This window comes from Cebus imitator, unplaced genomic scaffold, assembly GCF_001604975.1.
Source record: "Cebus imitator isolate Cc_AM_T3 unplaced genomic scaffold, Cebus_imitator-1.0 Scaffold442, whole genome shotgun sequence".
NCBI lineage: Eukaryota > Metazoa > Chordata > Mammalia > Primates > Cebidae > Cebus > Cebus imitator.
In genome coordinates this window covers 1,486,215-1,507,181 of record NW_016107757.1, presented here as the reverse complement: position 1 = coordinate 1,507,181, position 20,967 = coordinate 1,486,215, and the positions used below count along the sequence as shown (strand labels likewise).

Sequence of the window (20,967 nt, the reverse complement as noted above, 5' to 3'; positions counted from 1 at the left end):
TTTCACTCTTGTCACCCAGGCCAGAGTGCAGTGGCATGATCTCAGCTCACTGCAACCTCCGCCTCCCCGGTTCAAGCCATTCTCCTGCCTCAGCCTCCCAAGTAGCTGGGATTACAGAAGCCTGCCAACACGCCCAGCTAATTTTTGTATTTTTAGTAGAGACAGGGTTTTACCATGTTGGCCAGGCTGGTCTCGAACTCCTGATCTCAAGGGATCTGCCCACCTCAGCCTCTTAAAGTTGCTAGGATTACAGGCGTGAACCACTGTGCCTAGCCAAGCTGTGTGTTTTTAAGTAAGTTACCTCATTTCTCCAAGTTTCATTTGCCTCTTCTGTGAGATGCAGATACCAACACCAGCCTGCCAGTGTATGTATGGGGAGTGAATGAAATAATGTATACAACACTCATGGTGTTTTGTCTCAAACAAAACAAACAGAACATTTGTATTCCTTTCCTTCCGTCTTGGTGACTGACTTTATCCTGTAGTGCTACTACCCAAAGACATGGTAAACAGGTCACCATTTAGGAATTTTCTATAGAGAGAGTTCATAGATACCCGCAGTATTTCGTTATACACTGGATTCAAGGTTTTCTTCACTACGAGTGTTTTCTTCTTGCCCATTTTGCCTCTGTCTGGTAACAAATAGGCTTTTACATATCTAAAAAGGAGAATTGAACAGACAAGAAAGTCAAAGAAAATAAAAGTGATGTTTCCATCTCTATTTTTAAAAAATACATTGAAAGGTGACAGCAGAAATAATTATTTCATGACACTGAGAAAAGCAGTGAATAACAAATTTTCCCACCAACACCTTTATACTTAAATGTGTAAAGGGATTTAGTGGAATTGATCATTTAATATTGTTTTGAAGATTTTTAATGGACATTTCCTTTTTTCCTTTGGCCTTAACTAATACACAGGGGGTGGGAAGGGACAGAAAACAGACTTCAGGCTGGGCACAGTGGCTCATGCCTGTAATCCCAGTATTTTGGGAGGCAGAGGCGGGCGGATCCCCTGAGATCGGGAGTTGGAGACCAGCCTGACCTACATGGAGAAACCCTGTCTCTATCAAAAATACAAAATTAGCCAGGCAGGTGGCACATGCCTGTAATCTCAGCTACCTGGGAGACCGAGGCAGGAGAATCACTTGAACCCGGGAGGTAGAGGCTGCAATAAGCCGAGATCATGACATTGCATTCCAGCCTGGGCAACAAGAGCAAAACTCCATCTCAAAAANAAAGAAAACACACTTCCAACATAGAGCTTAATCCTGTTAGTTTGCTTCTAACTGAGAAAACACTTTGGTGCTTATAGTATTTTAAAGTTTTTGTTACTGTCTTTTGAAATGAATTAATCTTACTTTACACCTAGTCAAGTTACCTTCAATGTTTAAAAAAAAAAAAAAAGGATGTTGAGCTCAGTTGTTTTTATAATAAGAATAAAAGAAAAAAGGATTAGGCTTGTCTCAGCAAAATAATTAAGACTGCATAGGGATAAGTGGGGAATACCATTCAGCGTTTGCAAAAAAAACTGAAGTGCAATCAAACCTGTGATTTAAAAAAAAAAAATTTAGTAATTTCCCCTAAAGTTCTGTAAGCTATAATTTAAATATGAAACCTCTCTCATTCTAGACTCTTTACTAGTTTTATACCATTGCGCATCATGAAGTGTGTCCCACATGTCTCTAATTTTGTAAAAAGTTTGAGAGTGTGGTGGAAAGAGACAGGTTCGGGTCCTCATTCCTCATTTTGCTTCTATCTGAATTAACATATATGGGTTACTTGTCTTCTATTGTCCTTGCTTTCTTATCTGTAAAATGAAGGAACTAAACAAGATGACCCCAAAGGTCTTTCCAAGTTGAAAAATTTTGTTCTTCCCTGTAATTTTTATAATTTAATGTTTCAGATATGAATTTATAGAACAAAACAGCATTTCTCCTCAATTTTTCAAACATTCTTTTTAACATACACACACCCTCCCTCCTTTTTGATTACTTTAAGATCAATTCCTATAAGATTGACAGTTTGAGAATTAAGGGAAGGTAGGTGACTCCAAAATGTACTTACGGGTCTGAACGCTGTTTTTTTACATCCGCTGCTGCTAGGTCTTTACACTGGGCCACAAAAACATGCAACTCCTTCAGTAACTCCACATATTCAATTGCAAACTGAATATTTCCTTTAATTTCCAGATTGCCAAAGTCTCCACTGTAAACACTCATCACACTGCCACTCACCTGAAAGCATCAGAAATACAGAGTGTTTGTCTCTATCTCATTCTTAAACCAAGCACAAGGATCATGGATAAAATCCTTGCTAGCACTATTTATTTAGCTTACTTATAAAAGCAGTTAACTCAACATAGTATAAAGACATATCTTTAAAGACAACCTGACATGATATACATGACTAGAGCTTTTTGTTTTGTTTTGTTTTTGAGACAAACACAAACAAAACTCTGTTGCCCAGGCTGGAGTGCAGTGGCTTAATCTTGGCTCATTGCAAACTCCGCCTCCCAGCTTCAGGTGATTCTCCTGACTCAGCCTCCCAAGCACTGGGATTACAGGCACATGCCACCATGCCCAGCTAATTTTTGTATTTTTAGTAGAGACAGCCTTTCACCATGTTAGCCAGGCTGGTCTCAAACTCCTGACCTCGAGTAATCTGCCGACCTTGGCCTCCCAAAGTGCTGGGATTACCAGGCATGAGCCACTGCACCCAGTTGGCTAATGCTTTTTAAAAAATTTTCCCTATAAGACAGATGAAAAGTGAAATGCAATGTTATTTAGATGCTGGCTCATTTCAAAGCAGGGTGATTTTATGCTAGATGGCATTCAAAGTTCTATATTCAGGCATGCTTAATATTTAAAATACAAAGGAAAGATGATGTGAGAAAACCCAGACACTCTAATCACAGTGACACATTGCTGTATCAAATTTCCAATGCACTAAAAAGGAATTTTACCATGTTACCCATCCACTGAATCTAGGAAAATGCTTACTGAGTCATGCGCTTTTAGAAGTTAGAAAGGGTAGAAAATGGATGATTGATGAAGAGAGTTTAAAACCTTCCCAAGGGCAGATGCTAGATTTTCGTCAGTAGAAACTCAATTAAAATAGTTTTAAAAAAAGGTTTCAGAAACAAAAGGCTGGCAAGAATTTAAGCACAGCTTTATCATTTGTTTAGCATACCTGGTGAAATATATGTATAAGTATGTATATCCAAGAAATACTCAGTTAAGTGTATGTAGATATATTTTTACACACATGCTACGTGCACATACGACTTCACCTTATGCAAGTTCTATGTAAAGTCAAATTGTCAGATTCCCTTAAACCAAATCTGAGTTTAAGGAGCTTTAAGGAGCTTTCCTTTTAAAACGCTGTTCAGATACCTTCTAAAAGGCAAAAAATCACCTCTTATATTCTTTCATGTCAATCAGTATAGTTATTCATCAGGATTACTAAAAGAGAGGTACAATTCTGTGCCTGCAAACAGTATATAAAAGCATATCTGATACAAGCAGATTTTATCATAGTTACCCCATTTGTTGCACAGAAAAATTTAGTGATTCATTTTCTTGGCAATTTATTTGTGAAGTACTTACGTCAACAACAACAAAAAAACCCACAAACATATATTTATGATGGATATGAACCCCTTTAGTCTAAGAAAAAAAGACAGATATAGCTAGCCAGAAGCTAATTATGGATTAGAGAAACTGCTTGTGCCCTAAGAAATACAGCAGGAGGCTGTTTCACAATGAGCATGAGCATGTCAGAGTGAGGTTCAGAAATGCGGAGAGATATTAACATGGAGACTTTGTTTACATACAGAAGACAAGGACGTCATGCCAGAGGAGCTGCTAAGATTGGTTAAAGAGCTCGGGCTCTTCTTGTGTCTGCTGAGCTGGTAACTGCTTTCTGATGCTGTATCTGTTTCTCTGTCATCATTCTACAAAACAGCATATGATATTCACAATATTTAAATTCAGAATGAGTCAAGATCAGAATCTGTTTAGGCAAAGATGATATTTTGGTATCCCACTGACGTTTCTGCAAGGTCAAAGGATGCTAGTGCTAATTGCTAGGGTATGGGATTCAGGATGGAGTGGGTGGTCTGCCTTGACCTCATCTAAGGAGGAGGGCAGTGCTTAACTACCAAAATAACAAAGTGATGTTTTTCACCTACAAAGTGGTATCTCCCAAAGTGCTACAGAAGACAACACTATTGTGACCTTTTTACCATTCTTTCAATATTATATATTTATTTTCCTGGAGAACTCTATTGGTATATATAAGAAATTAATCTTACCCAGATAATACAAAAATTAACTGTTAAAACCAAAACGTCATGTTTAATTCCTATTATTAGCGTAGCTGTAACTTCTCTAAAAATCAAATCTTTTACTTGAGACATTACTAAACTAGCAAAAAAAGAAATGCTAGTCTGATCTGTTTCAACTCAAGGCCATATATATTTTTTAACTTCAAAAATTTTTAAGCTTCCCCTTACATATTCCTATGTGTTATTGTGCTTATCTTTTTATTGCTAGAGGGAAGCATATTAAATTATACATTCTACCCACATTAGATTTTAACAGTTTTTTTTTTAAAAAAAAAACAGCAGTAAAATACGGGTATTTATTTTAAATATGTCTGAGGAAGTATTTACCTGGGACAAGAAAGAAAAGTTACAGTAACAAATTTTATTATATTTGAATCTAAAGTTTATTAAATAGTAGCTTTTAAAATTTATGATTCAGAACGAGCTCCTTTTAGGGTTAGAGAGCTTATGGAACATTGAGTGGCACCAGGGGTTAAGGGACACCTTTATGGAGGAGTAGTTAGCTCATGCCAGCATATTCCAGGACCATGCAATTATGCATCAACATAATGGATGCCATATCAAATGCAGATTAATAAAGGAGTTAAAGAAAAACAAAATTAATGCTTTACGTGGATAAGAATCCTTTCTCCAGGATTAAAAACAATTCATATCTTTTAAATGTCTCTGTTGTTACACTCTCTCCCCACATGCTGACAGTCATTTCCCTCTATTTTAGCACATACTACATTCTACCTAGTATATCAGATCGTTAGTGAATTATTGGAAGGATAGGACTCTGCCTTGTTGATCTGGAATGGTGTTTTATACATAACTGACGCTCAATAAATGTGACTGATGATAAGTCTCAAAGGGAACAGATGAACAAGGCCAGATTGCATTTCCACTTTCTTTAATATCCAGTTCAATCTTACATCCCATGTAAAATGATACAGCTTAATTCTGGCATCTCTGATACACAAACCCAAATGATTTGAACTCTCTTCTGTGTGGAGCTATGAGATAGCAGGTTAAAATTGAAGAAAGGAGAAAAATTTAACACTAGGAACTTATATAATTTGCCTCATATATATATATAATATATACATACATATATATATATAATATATATACATATATACATATATATATATATAATATATATACATATATACATATATATATATATATTTTTTAATTAGACAGTCTAACTCTGTCACCCAGGCTGGAGTGCAGTGGCACAATCTCAGCTCGCTATAACCTCTGCCTCCCAGGTTCAAGCAATTCTCCTACCCTCTCGAGTGGCTGGGACTACAGACATGAGCCACCATACCCAGCTAATTTTTTATATTTTTAGTAGAGACAGAGTTTCGCTATGTTAGCCAGGCTGGTCTCTAACTCCTGCACCTCAATTGATCTGTCCACCTCAGCCTCCCAAAGTGCCAGGATTACAGGCATGAGCCACCATGCCCGGCCTCATATGTTTCAACTGCATGTCATGCCTACTGTTGACATCTAGCTAATGAATTGGTTCCAAAGAATGAGTGATTCTTTCCTAATGAAACTGTAATATGTGCTCTTAACCATATATAAGGGCTGAATATTTGCAGATACAGTTCATTGAAGGTCCTAGAATGGACAAAAGGATACCAAGGCCAGTGACAGAACATAATCTATGTGTTGCCCAGAGCTTTCCTCAACATTCCATCTACTAAGAGAATGCTTGATAATGAAGCCTTTTATTTCACCGTTAGAAATCAGACCAAAACCACAAACAGTGGCAGCTAACATTTACCAGGTACTCATTATATGCCAGGCACCGCACTCTGTGTTTTCCCTGTATTATCCTACCGATACCCCACAACCTCACGTGGTAGGTGCACGGAAACCAGACTCAGAGAAGGCTCTGACTGTGTCCAAGATCAGAGAGAAAATTAGTATCATAACCAGAACTGGGGATGTCTGGATCCAAAGCTTAGGCTCCTAACTACATGACTGCAAGAACATGGAACCTGAATTAAAGTCCTAGATCTACTCCTCAGTAGCTATTGGATTTGGGGAAAGTTATTTAACCTCTCTAGGGCTCTTTCTTCATTTATAAAATGAAGAGAATAGTCCTTGCCACATATAGTTAGTAAGAGTTAGATGTCAGAATGAGTATTAGGTACCTGACACATACTAGGTACTCAATGAATAGTAAATTATAGTCATGTGCTTTCTTGAGACAAGATAGTCATTAACAGCACACAAGTTGGATCTGTGCTCCAGTCCTGGTTAAACCCCCTTCTAGCTGAGTGAGTTTCTTCACCTCCCTTAGTCTCAGTTTCCTCACCTGTAATGTGTGGGTATAAGGATGGTGCCTACCTCCTATGGTTGTTGAAGGATTAAATGAGATAATATATGTGAAGTGCCTGGCACCCAGTAAATACTCCTTAAAGCTTGCTGTGTCAATGTTACTTTATTAGCAAACACTTTCAAGCTAGTCATGCTACTTAAGTTTTCACAAATTACTCTAAACTACAGAGGAGTAATCAGTTCAAATACCTCCCTGGATTTCTTATTTTATATTTACTTTAAAACAAAAGTCACATTCCCAAATCTATGCAATTCGACTTCACTAACCAAAAGGAGTTACCGTTTGAGTCAAATGAGAGTGCCTTTCCATGTTCCAGGATCAACACTACCTCTATTGACTTGAAAGGCAAGGGCCAGTCCTGCTGACCTCTTTGGTTTCTGCCACAGTGGAATACAAACACACCAACCTTGGCATAGTAATTCCAACCCATTGTCTCCATTTTTCTGAAGGTACAAAAGACAAACTTGCCTCATCTTGGAGAAATGCTGGAACAGACTTGCTCATCCTTTTGAGTTTGTCAGGGTGAGAAAATGGATTATCAGGCTGTGTAGGCACTGTGGAAACTAAACAGCAGCATTTCCATTTCAAAATTATTCTTGTAGTTGTCATACAACATTAGACATAAGTTGAAAACATTTTTATTTAATCTATGAGCAAACAATTTTGTAAAAAAGTTGAAGGCACAGTAGTTCACATGCACAGGAACGTGAGATAAGCAACATGCAGTTTTTATAAATTATATATAGAGACAACAAGAAAGGAGTTGAACCAAATGCAAAACAAAGTTAATTTTAAAAAACACTAGTTTTTATTGAACTGGAGCTGGACTTGAATTATACTGTCAACATGAATTGGTTTAGCTTATTTTTTCACATCAGAGCTTCAGACCACAAGGTCTGTATTTTATTGGTTCATCTCCTTGAGATATATTACTAACACAGTGCAGGCCAAAAAACTATTTCATCTGGACAGTCAAGATTTTTGTACACAACTCAGTGAAAGTGTTCTGGCTATTGAGTGTCTAAAAGTAGGTTTGTTTGTTGACTGATCATGAGTATTACTTTTCTGATAGTGTTTTTCACTCAGAATTATAAAATAAATATTATTTTTTGAAAATAAAAATTATTCAGATACCTTGCTGATTCAGAATTTTCAATATACCAAGGCCAAGTTAGAATGGTTAAAGTTAGGGTACTCTAAGAATTTAATAAGAAAATATAGTAAATGTCTTCTTTCTGATATAGAAAGTACAAGAGGAGGGTAAATTATAATCCTAATTTCCATATACCTAGTTAGAAAACGATTTTCTTCTCTGTGTAAGAATCACAACATCTAAGCTTTTCTTATGGTAAATCATAGCTCTTATAATGAATAAGTTAATATTTTTCAAGGCGCTTAGTGCCTACCACAGAGTAAGTTCTATATAAGTATTTTCTACTCAAATAAATATTACCTGATAAAGAATCTTAAATTATATTGTGAATGATACAGATACACTCACTTTCTGATTAAAAGAGATATTAGGAAAATAGGTAAAAATCAAATTATATTTCTATACATAACGCAAAAGACTCAAATTCATTCCTAAACATTAAATTCATCTTTAAAGAATCTCATGAAAGAAAAACTAAAAAGTTAGCTACACATACTAAAGATATCCTTGCTCACATAGAAATTCTTCCCTATCCGTAGGCTCACAGAGGTAAATGCACATCAAAACACATTTATGGTGTCTCACTAAAATGATACCAACTTTAATCCTTTCCCATTAAACAACAGTGTGTGTGTATTAGAGACAGTTAGACTGGTAGCAGTGTAAGACTGGACCATATTAGGTCCCACAATATGGTCCAATAAGAATGCAAAAACTTTTTTGTTATAACATTGCACTCTACTATTTTCAAAGTATATTGTTGGATAACGCTATGAGAATCAAATTCAATTATACCCCCTACTCAAATATAATCAAGTTTTGATTTATGGGCTTTTGTCATTTGTGTTTTGATCATGCATTTTATTTTTGTGGTAAGAATATACTCTTTACCAGGGAAAAGGAATTAACAGTTATTTTGGAAAAATCACTAAAAAGGGAGAAATTAATTTACCCAGAGTTCAGCACATGATTAGTCTAACTACCTTGACCAATAAACTAAGCCAATTAGGAGATCATGAATAAAGATACAGATATTTAGGCATATATGTTTATGTATGTTTTGCTTTTGCTCCTCGGACTAAATTTTGAACAAAACATCACAAGATAAAATAAGATGCTCAGACTTAAGTATGTCCTACTTCAAAAGCAACTGGAAAAGCCTCTTTACCTAACACCCCTTAGAGACAGAAGGCTTGTTTCCTCTGCAACTGCCAGACAGAGAACACATACTCAAAAGAGCTGAAGCCTGGACTGTCTTTTTTCCTAGGCAGTCCTGAAGAGTTTGTCGTCATGTGCCAAAGCTCAGCACCTTCACTACTGGCAGGACCTCATGAGCGAAGTTTCAGGTTTCACACCACATTCACTGACTTTTAGCCATCAGCACATTACTTTCCTATCTAATAGCTCCTCCACTTAGCTGCTTTCCTCATTAAGCCTATTAGCATATTCAAAGACTATTGGGAAATTATTATTTAAAATATTGTGGCCCTGAGGGTAGATACGTGTAGCATTATCTTCATACCCCTAGTGCCTAGGGTTTATGAAACAGAGTGAAACCGAGAAGCTAAAAAATACACACAAACACACACACACACACACACACACCCTGCATACTAGGCCATGTGAATACTTTTTAAATACATTATTTGTCCCTAAAATACTAGTCACAGTAAGTAGAATAATCTTAAGATTGAACAGAAAAGAACGAACAAACATTATCTTTGCTTGATGATGGACATTAATTCGTAGATGGGCATTAGTCACCACAGGTATACGTTTACTTCTTAGATTCACTTGTTTACTTGTTTTATACTTAGAATATTTACCATTCAAATCAGTTTTGAACCTCAGAGTTTAAACCTTGGGCATAATAAGATTTGCTTTTATGGATATGGAGAGAAGCACATACTCTAACCATTCTTTCGCAGGTCCAAATAAGTTATAAATTACTTCACTTCTATAGTTTTGTATAGAGGCTACAAGAGATCCAATACTCAAAATCATACTGCAACATAAAATCCAAATGAAATCAGAAGGTGCCACGTTGCTTTTAAGCAGAGATTAAAACAGCACAGAGACTGACAAAAGCACAATAATATAAGCAACAACATACATATTTAATATATAACTCCCCCTCAGTGGAACCACGAATCATTCTTTCAATACAGACAATGTAAAACATTTTAAATAAAACCCTTATCATAATGAAATAGTTTTGCAAGCTGCAGGAGTTTAGTACCAATAATAAATGCTGTGTTATTAATGGGGTTAGTTATTTCAGTATATTTAACACTACGTAAAGTGGAACATTCAGTCATTTGTGAGAAGGATCCTGCTACTCACTTCTTGGTACGCATTCATTTGTATCTGGTTCTTGATCTGCTTTTTCATCTACTCAGGAGGGCAACATTGAGAATAAATACCATTTTAACAGAGGGATTAAAGAGACATGAAAGTAAAGCTCAAATGTCAGTTTCACAACTGAGACAGCAGAATACATCTGATAGGTTTTCATCTTGCTTTCATCCCTTCCTCAGTGTGACTCTTCATTAGCCTCTTTAGTCTCCTGTTCAACTAAAAATCTAGGGTCCAACACAGGAGATATGGAGTATCCTTCCTGTAATTCACTAGACCACAGCATGGAAAATGGGAAGGAGTAATAAAGCTGAGATTCTATTTCCTGCCCTTCCAGTGACTGACTAGCTACAGGATCTTAGAAAAGTCACCTAATTTCTCTGAGTTTTTCTTACCAGCAAAATGAGGATAAAAATCCCTGCCCCATCAACTTCAGTGAGGTTGTTGTAAATATAAAATGAGAAAGATAAAACTATTACATAAAAGTAAAGAATGACCTTTAAGGAGCTCTGTTGCTGCATTTATATGGGAAAGCTCAGTGAGTACATATTTTTATGATTATAGTGAAGGCAATTAAACAATAAATAAAATCCAGCATGCAAATACAAATTATACATTTGCATAAATTCTGCACTATAAAAATCAGACTCATTTCCATCTCTCCTCCAACCAAGGCACCATTATCCTATTCATTTTATAACAGAGCCAAGTAATAACTGATTCATTGACAAGCTTCAAAATCTTCTGGCTCCATTATATTCAGAATCAACTTCACCCTCTGTCTATATTTAGTTATTTACATAAGCAGAGGCAAGATTTCCCACCCTTGTTCTGGGACTCTTTCCTTTGAACTTAAGATTCTGCCAGCTGTTCCCAGAGAGATCTAAATGCTGAGACTTGAGAATCAAACACAAGAATAAGTTAACCCGGGAATTCACTCCACTCTTCCTGCCTTCACAACGAGTTCTGCAAGTCAGAGTAGCAAAAATCAGCTTATATCCCAAAAAAATACAATTTTCTATTTATAGAAACTCTGGCTTCCCAAGGGTCTCTGATGTGATCCTCATGACAGTATCACCAGCAGAAGCCTTAAGAATACAAACTATATTGAATGCACCAAATCAGAACTGTTTTATAGTAACTTAGGCACTATTCACCACATGCTAGCAAATGACGTTCTTCTATTTACCCAACAGCTGCATCCCGGAGACTGCCCAAATCACCCCAGAACTTAATACACACACAGACATGCAAATACATAAAAATATTTACCATCTTCAGCACTACGCACTAATTCTTCTGGCTGATTATCTACTTTTGCTTGATCTGTTCAGAAGAAATTAACAAATGGTTAACATGGCTGACCCTTGGAGAGAAAAGAACAATGAGATTGTCCCTGGAAGCCCCCGGAGTTGGAAGCAATTAGTCAAGATGCAGTGAGGGGTGCAACCAAGATGTCTTCCCCAAAATACTTTCTCTTTAGATTAGCTACTTGAGCCAGTGCCATAGCAGGAGCTCCCATTTCAGCCTGGATGCAGCTCACATCAGCACACTGCTGCACACGGACTCCCAAGGGTTAGAGGGTTAGCTCAGAGCAAGCAATCGGCCAGCAGCAGGAGAAAGCACGGGGTGCAACAGCCTCTCTATTCTTCTGTAAAGGGTACGAAGCTAGCCATGACTAACACCTTCCCAAACCCATGGTCATTAACAAATATTTGTGTGTGTGCATCATCATTTGCGTATGCCTCTGGGAGGCTTGCTTGGGAAGTCAACTGAAGAGATGTAACAGGGGACCAGCTGCTAAGTGGAATCTTGGCAGGCTAGTGTGAGAGTGGGTATCGGTATTTGGAAGGGAGCGTGTAGGAATACCCGTCAGCTGATGGTGATTTTTTTTTTTAACCCTACACATTCCTGAGTACTTTAAAGCTGCACCATGGAAATAGCCCCATGTTTCACAGGAAAGAGGTTTGCTAAATTGGACAATTGTTCCGAGAGGTTTTTTTTCTTTTTTCTTTTTCTCAGGTCCCGTCACCAACATAAGGAGAATAATCAGGGCTGTCCAACAAAGGACTGGACTCGCCTTCTCTGGAAGCATTCAGGCGGATATGGGGGCTGGCTGCCTGTTGAGGAGGCTATAGAGGGAATTCCTGCATTGTGGGGAGGTTAAAATGGGTGATTTTAAGATCCCTTCTAACCCTCAGATTCCAAGATCCTTGAGATAGTTAGGACTACATTCCAAATTGGGAATACTGTCTTCAAACCCCTTGGAATCTGTGAATTTTAAGAAATGTTTGGTGGGGTAGCTTTTTCTTTTCTTTTTTTTTTTTTTTTTTTTTTTTTTTTTTTTTTTTTTTTTTTTTTTTCTTTTCTTTTCTTTTTTTTCCTTTTTTAAATCTGACTTTTTATTCTTAGTTGCAAATGCATAAAAAATATTCTAAAAATAATAATGGCCAATTACCAATCATATGAGTTTGGCAATGGTTAACTTCTCACTCGATAATTTTTCTTATGATCATCTGCAATCCCAGGGGTGCATTTTAGCTTGAAAATAGCAAGAACAAAACCCCAGGAAGTCATGGTTTCTTAGTCTATTTGTCTGGCACACAACTCCCTTTATATATTATGCTTACTGTTAGTACTCAATAAATCCTTCACCATTAAAGCAGCTGCCAGTGGAAAATAGTGTACCTAAAGTCTTTTATGTTAAGTAGTTTTGGGCTTACAGTTACAGTATCCAAAAGAAATATGTGAATAGAATAGAAGAGATAAAAGAGAAAGTCCTTGAAACCAGGGACTAATTCAACTCCATATCATACAAAATTCAATGGACATCCAATGCTGTCATATCTAATGTGGTCCCTTCATAAATGTTCTTGATAATAGCCTGTTAATTTTGATTCCCAGGTCTTCTGTGTAATACTAAACAGGTCATTTCACATTTCTGAGCTTCATTTTCCTTATCTTTAAAGTAGGATAACAATAATTCACCTCTCCTATGGTTGCTTGTGCTGGTTAAATGAGATAATACATGTAAAATTAATAAGCCACATTTTGGCAAATAATATTCAATAAATGTTAGTTATGACTATTTTCACTAATACCACTAGCTACACAATGCTTTCAAATTCACTGTACTTGAGAAACACTCAAACTGGGATTCTTCAATTAAAGGAAACCTAGTGTTCTAGTAACCAAACATAACATATTATTTTAAAAGCAAAGTTCCAGCCACTTTAGATTGAGCCTCTTCAGCGCACTTTGGAAAATTAATTTTCATCTGTTAACTGCCCCCATTAGAGGTTGCAGTGCACAACAGCATGCAGTGAGGCTACAGGAGAGCACATATGCATTTTTAAGCTTAGATGGGGCATGAACAGTGAGGCAAACTTTTTTCTCACTCGATGAATCTGATGAAATGTCTTCTAGACTTTTGGAAGGCATTTTGGAAGGCATTTTCCTAGCGGCACTCCTTTCCAAAGTTTTCAAAACAGGACTGGGTTCTTCTTCTGAACCTGTTATAAAACAAAATTGATGAACACTGCACAATACAAAAAAAACCCTCTAACATATGGACATAGAAATGGTAGGTTGAAAAGAGACATTATGCTATGAGTTTCTCTTATTTTAAGAAGCACTTATTTCACAGAAGAAAATAAAATTTCTCCACTATTAATATGCCCTTAAAAATAATTTTCCTGGTCAAGAAATATTTGCAAACATAAGCCATACAGAAACAAGATTACCACATTAATAGAAATATCATCTCTTACTTCTTTACTCGTATTTTAGGCATATGATTTGTCCTATGCTAGAAACTGACTCTTTCCATTTAACATTCTAGGTTTTGAAAACAACCATGAAATCATTTTAGGAGCATTAATAAAATTACTTCAAATCCGTAGAAGGCACGATTCAGATGTTTAACATCTGTGTATAACTGGGTACATAGATGATTGCATTCTCCAGATCAAAGGCTGTAGACTTTATGGGTTTCATGATCTAGTACAATTTCCAATGAAATTTTGGGAAATAACATGAGATAGTCAAGTTTTTATTTTAGTAAGGCATTTTAAAGTTGTATGTGCGTGTGGTGGTGCGGGGGGGCTCTGTCATTTACTAATGCCATTAGTTTATAAAAGGAATGGCATTTTAGAACCAAAGGAAAAAATTTTTAAAAAGGACATAACCATAGAATAAGAACAGTCTTTAAATACATCTAAATTTGCAAAAAATAAATTCTCTAGACAGTCCTTATTTTTCTATTTTGACAACTCCATCATGAAAAGGCCTAAGTACTGACATTTATTATTGTTGTATTCTGAGTGCCTACAACAGTGGCTGGAAGTAAGAACTTCAAAAATATTTGCTGAATCAATGAGTAATTTGATTAATGAATCCATAAATTTAAGAATCACTTCTCTAGACAACAATTTCCTGAAATACATTCTAGTTCTGTACAGTACATTCCATAGCAAATGGATTCTAAGATGAATTAGATTTGGGGTGTTCTTTGTTCAAATTTAAAACGTTCCTTACTGCAGACTTTCTCTGTGCATAATGGCTCAGCATTTCCAAAAGTATTTGGCTACTAAACCTTTAATTTTTCCCAAAGGAGCATATTGAGGGATTGCTTATTTAAGAGCTCAGCCTCAAGTCAAATGTGTTAGGTTGCTCCCCAAAATTATGGTACCCTTATAGGCTTGTCTTCAATTCTCACCCCAATCCACCACAGTTTGCTTTAAAATAATAATTTAGGTTGGAGTATATACACCTAAATTAAAATCATGACTGTAACATTTTATACTTCTTATTTGGCTTATAATTCTAAAATGTCTTCTCTGGGCTCTGTTTAGGGGATTATTTAACATTTTTTTTAGATAGGCTTTTACTATTCAGTCAGTTATGCTGGGATACAATTAGATGATAGTCTCTAACATAATTTACGCTAGCAACTCATGGGCAGTTTAGCAAGCCTACTTCAACAAGTTTAATATGTTGGCTTTATTCTTGCATATGTTTGGTTTTAGAGACTGATATTTCAATTTTTTTTTTATTAACCAACAAAATTTGTTAGAGGGGCTTCAACTTGACTGAAAAGGATTAAAGGTGGATTCTTTGTTCAGTGTTTAAGAAGAGACCCTACAGCTACTTACAAAAGAATCCACACCTCAAAGTAAGCCACTCAGAAGACTTATATATTTTCACTGGAACTAAAGGGAGCTAAACAAATGACAAATTCCACTAAGCTACAGGGAGGCAATCAATACCAGTTGTGCAACTTTGGTTGAAATGTCCCAGCCAGAAAACATTCTCTATCATTTCATCACTTTAATCAGGTAACTTCTCATTCCTATTTGCTCTGGGGTTTCTCTGCTATAGTGCCCGTATGTTGATTAAATAGCACTGCAACAAGCCCTATGTTTTATAGCCTGCCCAAAACCAGTGCCACCATGTCCACTTAGATGAATGTGGAGATTAAGATCATCAACTTAGCCAAGGCTGGAGCCAAAGAAATGCATCAGGCCAGGCAATGCCCTTAAGTGGCATCAGGTGAAGTCATCTGGCCAAAGTCATACACTAGAAATGGAAGATTGTGCAAATAATTGAAAATGAGAGGGAGAAACTAGCAACAAAAACACCACAGCACAAGGTATATGAGGGAAAGACTAGCCTTCTACTTTGTCCCTGGCATTTAGCCACCACTGTGGTAAGATATTGCTCCTAAATGGGAAATTTGTGTCCATCTATGGCACTTTCTTGCTACAAATCTTACTAGATTTCTATAAAGACTGCCATTTAAGGAAAAATTCTAAATATTTCCAGGAAGAAAACTAGCTTAAATGTATTAAAGGTACTTTCTAAACCCAAAAAATGTATTTAAAGAGTATTTTTTGAAACCTAAAAATTCTACAGGTAGATTAATGAGAAGTCAAGTCAGACTCTGAAAAAGCTAGCCCTTTTATGTAATTCATTTGATTAAACAATATGATTTTTTTAATTAAGAAAGAGTGAGGAGCACAGAAGTGGTAAAAAGAATTTAACACCATTTAAGAATATCAAATTATTAATCCCAATTAAAAAAATATCCTTTACATCAGCATTCTATAAAGCAGACTCATCTTGAGTTAAAAATTTTTTAATGCTCACTGGAGGGATCTCCCCAGCTCTCTGCATTAGAACTGATGTTTCCATCTGAAAAATCAGACTCAGAGAAACCTTCTTTTTCATCTTTTTTCTCTTGTTTCTTACATGGTGATGCCAGAATCAATTCAACTTTACTTGTTTTTGTAGAGTTTTCTTTGTTCATCAGGAAAGGAAGGGGTTGCCTATTTCTGGACACACTAATTGCTTCAGAAGCCTCTCCAAAGCCAGGTTCCTGAAAAGTCTCTTGTCCCCCTGCAACCCCACTTTCACTGTCCCTGTTTTCTGGGAGTTTTACAGTTTTAATGGTTCCTATTTCATGAGCCACATAAAGTTGTGGGGTTCTAGGGATCTCAACCCCACTTCTGGAACCACAAAAATCTACCAATAAATCAGTCACAAGTATATCTCCTCCCAACATTTTATCGCATTGGTTGACTTCAGATTCCAAACCATTACTTTTAACCTTCATTTCAGAGCCCCGCGAGGCTGCCCCATAAAAACAGGGCACTGTCCCCAAGGATCTGGTCTGCTCTGACTGTAAGGACTCCTCCTCATGAGTTTCTTCTTTCACTGACACCTTGAGTCGATCAGGAAGAGCTTCAGATATTTCTTTAAGAAGTTTCCCAAAACCAGCATCAAAAGCACTCTCAGTTATTACTGGAGCCTCAGCCTTTTCTACTGTTTCTTCTAATTCCTCAGGATGGAATTCAGAAGTGGCTTGCCTGGGCTCCTTTGTACTATCTATTAACTTTGATGGAGAAAGATTTCCTGTATCACTTTCATATTTTGAAGGGAAGGTTTCAATTGCTCCCTTCAGTAGTTTCTCTAAGCCAGCACTAAATTCGAGGAACTCTGATTTAGGTTGAATAATTGTTTCCCTCACAATTTCTGCTACTTCCTGAGGTAGGCCTTTGCCATATTGAAAAACAAAGGAACCACATGAGCTAAGGGTCTGTTCCAATGGAGACATTTGGGCATCTAAATAAGATCCAACTTCATGAGTTTTATCAGGAACTACACTGAAAGAATAAAAATCCTTCCTTTCTGGAACTATGGTGCCCATTATAGCCCATGGTGAGATCACTCCTGGAGGATTTAGGGGGCTACCTGCTGCCTGTACTCCTTCAGGAAATCCTGGGTTCACTTCTCCAGGACCTACTTCCCTCCCATCTGGACAACTTAACTGCACTTCTCTACACAGCTTCTGTAATGCAGCATTTACATCATTGAACACAGGTCTGGGTGGAAGAATGACTTTCTCTATAGTCTCTGAAATTTCCATTTGAGGAGGGAGTACCCTAGCCTGGGGAACAAGACGAGCATCCTGGGGAAAAAGCGTATCTTGGGGAGGGTTGGCCACATCCCCAAAGGAACCCTTTCTGGAAAGCTGGGACGTCAGATCCAATGGATGAGACTCTTCTGCAGCCATCTGAATCAAGTTCTCTGTGTTTAGCTGGCACTCACCACTTTCAGCTTTCTTGGGGGGAGCTGTATTTCCCAAAGTTTCATTTCCTGCTGGAAAAGTGGCTATTATCTCTCTCTTATCAGCTGAAGTGTTGTGACTCTGTTCTATCCCTTTTCCAAAAAATCTACCCTCTTCCAGCTTAGAGTTGGTTCTAGTGGTAACAGGCTCCAACTTGGTTTGCAAGGGAGAGGGTGAAGTTCCAGTTGCTTCCTTCAGGAGTTGGCCTAGACTAGCAGTCAAAGAGTTTCGTTTAACCTTTGGAGGAGCTACCGTTTTGTCAACATGCTCATTAATGATCTTCTCAGGTCTTTTGACTTCTTCCTCAGTATCAGCAAAATCTGTTTTTTGACGCCATGTCCTATTTTCAGAAACACCTGGTTCAAGCACGTGTTTTCCATGAACTTTTCCACCAAAGGGTTGAACTGCTGGTGTTGAGGCTTCTGAAAGCAGTTTCTGTAAGCTGTCATTAAAAGTGTCTTTGTAGTCTTTAGACAAAACATTGGTTTTTACTATGGATTCTTGAATCTCTTGGTCTGAGTAATCCTTTTCTTCCTTAAACACTGGAGTAACAATCCCTTCTATATTCTTGTCCATGTTTTCTTTTGATGACTCATTTCCTGGCAACTGATGAGTATGCTTTCTATGTGGATTCAAAGGAAATGTGGTTTCACCTGGCAGCACCTGGAATATACCCTTTGAATTTAATTCCTCCATATCCTCTCTTGCCATAACATTTTTGGGGCTTAGAAGCACCTCTGCTTCATGGGTATTTTTACCTGATAATTTAATGTCACTGAATTCCTTGTGTTTCTGCCTATTAAAAGGCATAGAATTTTTTTGGCTTGTTGTGGTAGTATTCTTATCATTAACCCTACTATTTGAATTAGCTTCCAAGTCCCAAAACTTTCTCAAATTCTCAAACTGAGAGTGATTATAGACCTGTTCTGTATTGGGTTCATCCATTCTTTCCTTTAGGGTCATAACTTTAAAGTTGGCATTTGATTCACCAACTAGAGGTCTGTCTTTCTCCAAAGGAGCATGTTGTTCATTCCCAGCATTTGAGGGATGTTGTAGTGCTGGTAAAGTAATGTTTCTTCTAGAAGGCAAACTGCCTGCCACTGGTGATCTTTTCATACGCTCATTTTTCTTATTCTGAAACAGAGACACTTTATCTGATTGCTCAGCTGAAAAATAGTTTCTGGATGGACCTGATATTTGTGGCTTGGTCTCTTTAGATTTATTTGAGGAATAAGAATTGGAGAGCTGAGATGCTTGATCATCCTCATCTAGGACCATTTGTTTCGCAGTGACCTGATTACATTCACTCTGGTCTGTAGGTAAACTGTCCATGGATGATACAACCTGTGACTTCTTCACAGGCTGATATGCTTTATCAGAAGGTTGCTTCTGGCTACATGAAGATGTGGGTTCTTTATGAGTTATCTTAGTAGCAGCTTTCTCTCCTTCCCAAAAGGATATTCGGTCACTCACTCTTTTGTATTTTCCTCTCTGTACTTGGTTCTTGGGAACCTCACCAGCTTCTTGCTGTAGTTGGACCTCAGGCTTCTTCCAAGGAGAGTCATTGTTGGCAACCCCAGGTGTTGACTTAATATTCTCTGGCTCTAAAGAAGCTTTTAGGATATAGGAATTTCCTCCTTTGCTCTTTCTCTCTGCTTTCATGTTATTTTTCAAACTCGGTTCTTTGACAGTTGTTGAAGAGTCAAAATTCACTTCTGAATGTCCTCTATTTTTTTCATGAGCATGAAACTTGGGTTCTTCTTCACCCAAGTTGCCAATATTGTTAGTGTTGCATGGAACTTGGTCTTCTGCATCAGATCCCTTGAGAACATTGTAGGAATAGTTACTATTTGGAGGAGATACCCCATTCCCTTTTCCTATGCTTTTTGAATCTTGGCTATAGTCCACATTTTTAATTTCTTGACTTGGGGTGTCATAGCTTTCAAACGGTTGCAATATACCTCGGCCTTCCTTTGGGGTGCCTTGTTGAGACAAATTCATGAATTTGGGTTTGATATTCACATTATTATCTTGGCAACTTTCAGAAAGCGGTATATCTCCCTCTACTTGGAAGGTTGAATCAGATCTCACAGGCTTCAATTCAATTTTGCTGGATGATAGGGCCTTCAAGCCATTTTCTTTTAGAGTGGTGTCATCTGTCACCAAGTCAATAACAACCTGCGATTTTGAGTCTACTTTTTCTTTGGACTGTATTCCTCGGAGATGTTGGAGGAATAGCTTATTGTCATCTGAATAAGAACTTCGGTTAAACCAGTCTAAAACTTTAAATATGGAATCATCAGTTGTCTTCTTTATTTCAGTGGCATATGGACCAGAATGTGAAGATGTCTTAGCTTTTAGAGCCGGGAGAGGAGGAGGCTTACCTTGCTGATGGTCTCTAGAACTGCCATCTGGCACCTGAGACGGCTCAGGCTCGGCACAATGAGACAGTTCATCTGCAACATAGAAATACTCTTCTAAATAAGGGCATGCTTAAGTAACTGTTTCTCAGTCATTCACATCATCTTTTCAGTTTGTATTTGCACTTTCTGTATCATTAGCTGTTTATACCAGTATTATCCAGGGGTTAAAATGTAAGTTGTCCTAATTAAGGTATTCTACTAAAGGTGCTCTGTGACAGCAAAGGAAAGTAAACGTAGAGCCCTGGAAAAACAGGGTATAGACTCAACTGAAAAATTTCTTCGAAGTTCCTGTTTTAATTTAAAAATACATGTGAATTTTACATTCTGTTCCATGTTACATTTTAAATGTTAACTTTCTCTTACTCTCAAATCTTTGCATAAAACTGACACTCCAGGAAGATACACCATACCAATTTTATGACTTCACCCATCCCCTGGCACATATCATAAACCCTAGAGGGGGACTAAATCCAGGTTTGAGGTACACAGACTTAGTGATTTCAGGAGTTAGAAAAAATACTTTCAAATAAAACTAAACAAGGAATTTTTCCACAATATTTAAATGGGACAATGAGGATATATGCATTCCTAGGCCTTACTCCTGATATATTGAATGAGATGAATTTTTGAAGATGGGGCCCATGAACCTTTTCTAACAGCTATCATAGTGATTGTTTTGAATAAAGGAGTTAAAGAATTGTGTTTTCAAACCAACAAAAATAAAAAA

General features: G+C 37.2%; 1 protein-coding gene across 18 annotated transcripts in view; it reads right to left on the bottom strand.

Moving 5' to 3' along the window:
• Positions 1 to 20,967, bottom strand: part of SYTL2 (synaptotagmin like 2) — a 119,596-nt gene that overhangs the window by 14,052 nt on the left and 84,577 nt on the right. For 3 of the 18 annotated variants that reach the window (XM_017510681.2, XM_017510682.2, XM_017510686.2), the window contains exons 8-15: positions 20,202 to 20,273; positions 13,589 to 13,702; positions 11,463 to 11,516; positions 10,179 to 10,226; positions 7,151 to 7,245; positions 3,835 to 3,954; positions 2,067 to 2,236; positions 556 to 658 (exon numbers count right to left, since the gene is read on the bottom strand). In XM_017510681.2, the coding sequence (XP_017366170.1) occupies positions 556 to 658; positions 2,067 to 2,236; positions 3,835 to 3,954; positions 7,151 to 7,245; positions 10,179 to 10,226; positions 11,463 to 11,516; positions 13,589 to 13,702; positions 20,202 to 20,273 (776 nt within the window). Of the gene's footprint in view, positions 1 to 555; positions 659 to 2,066; positions 2,237 to 3,834; positions 3,955 to 7,150; positions 7,246 to 10,178; positions 10,227 to 11,462; positions 12,467 to 13,588; positions 13,703 to 16,337; positions 20,274 to 20,967 lie in introns of those variants that run through there. The other 15 variants (XM_017510674.2, XM_037732138.1, XM_037732139.1 and 12 more) reach the window with 10 other exon arrangements.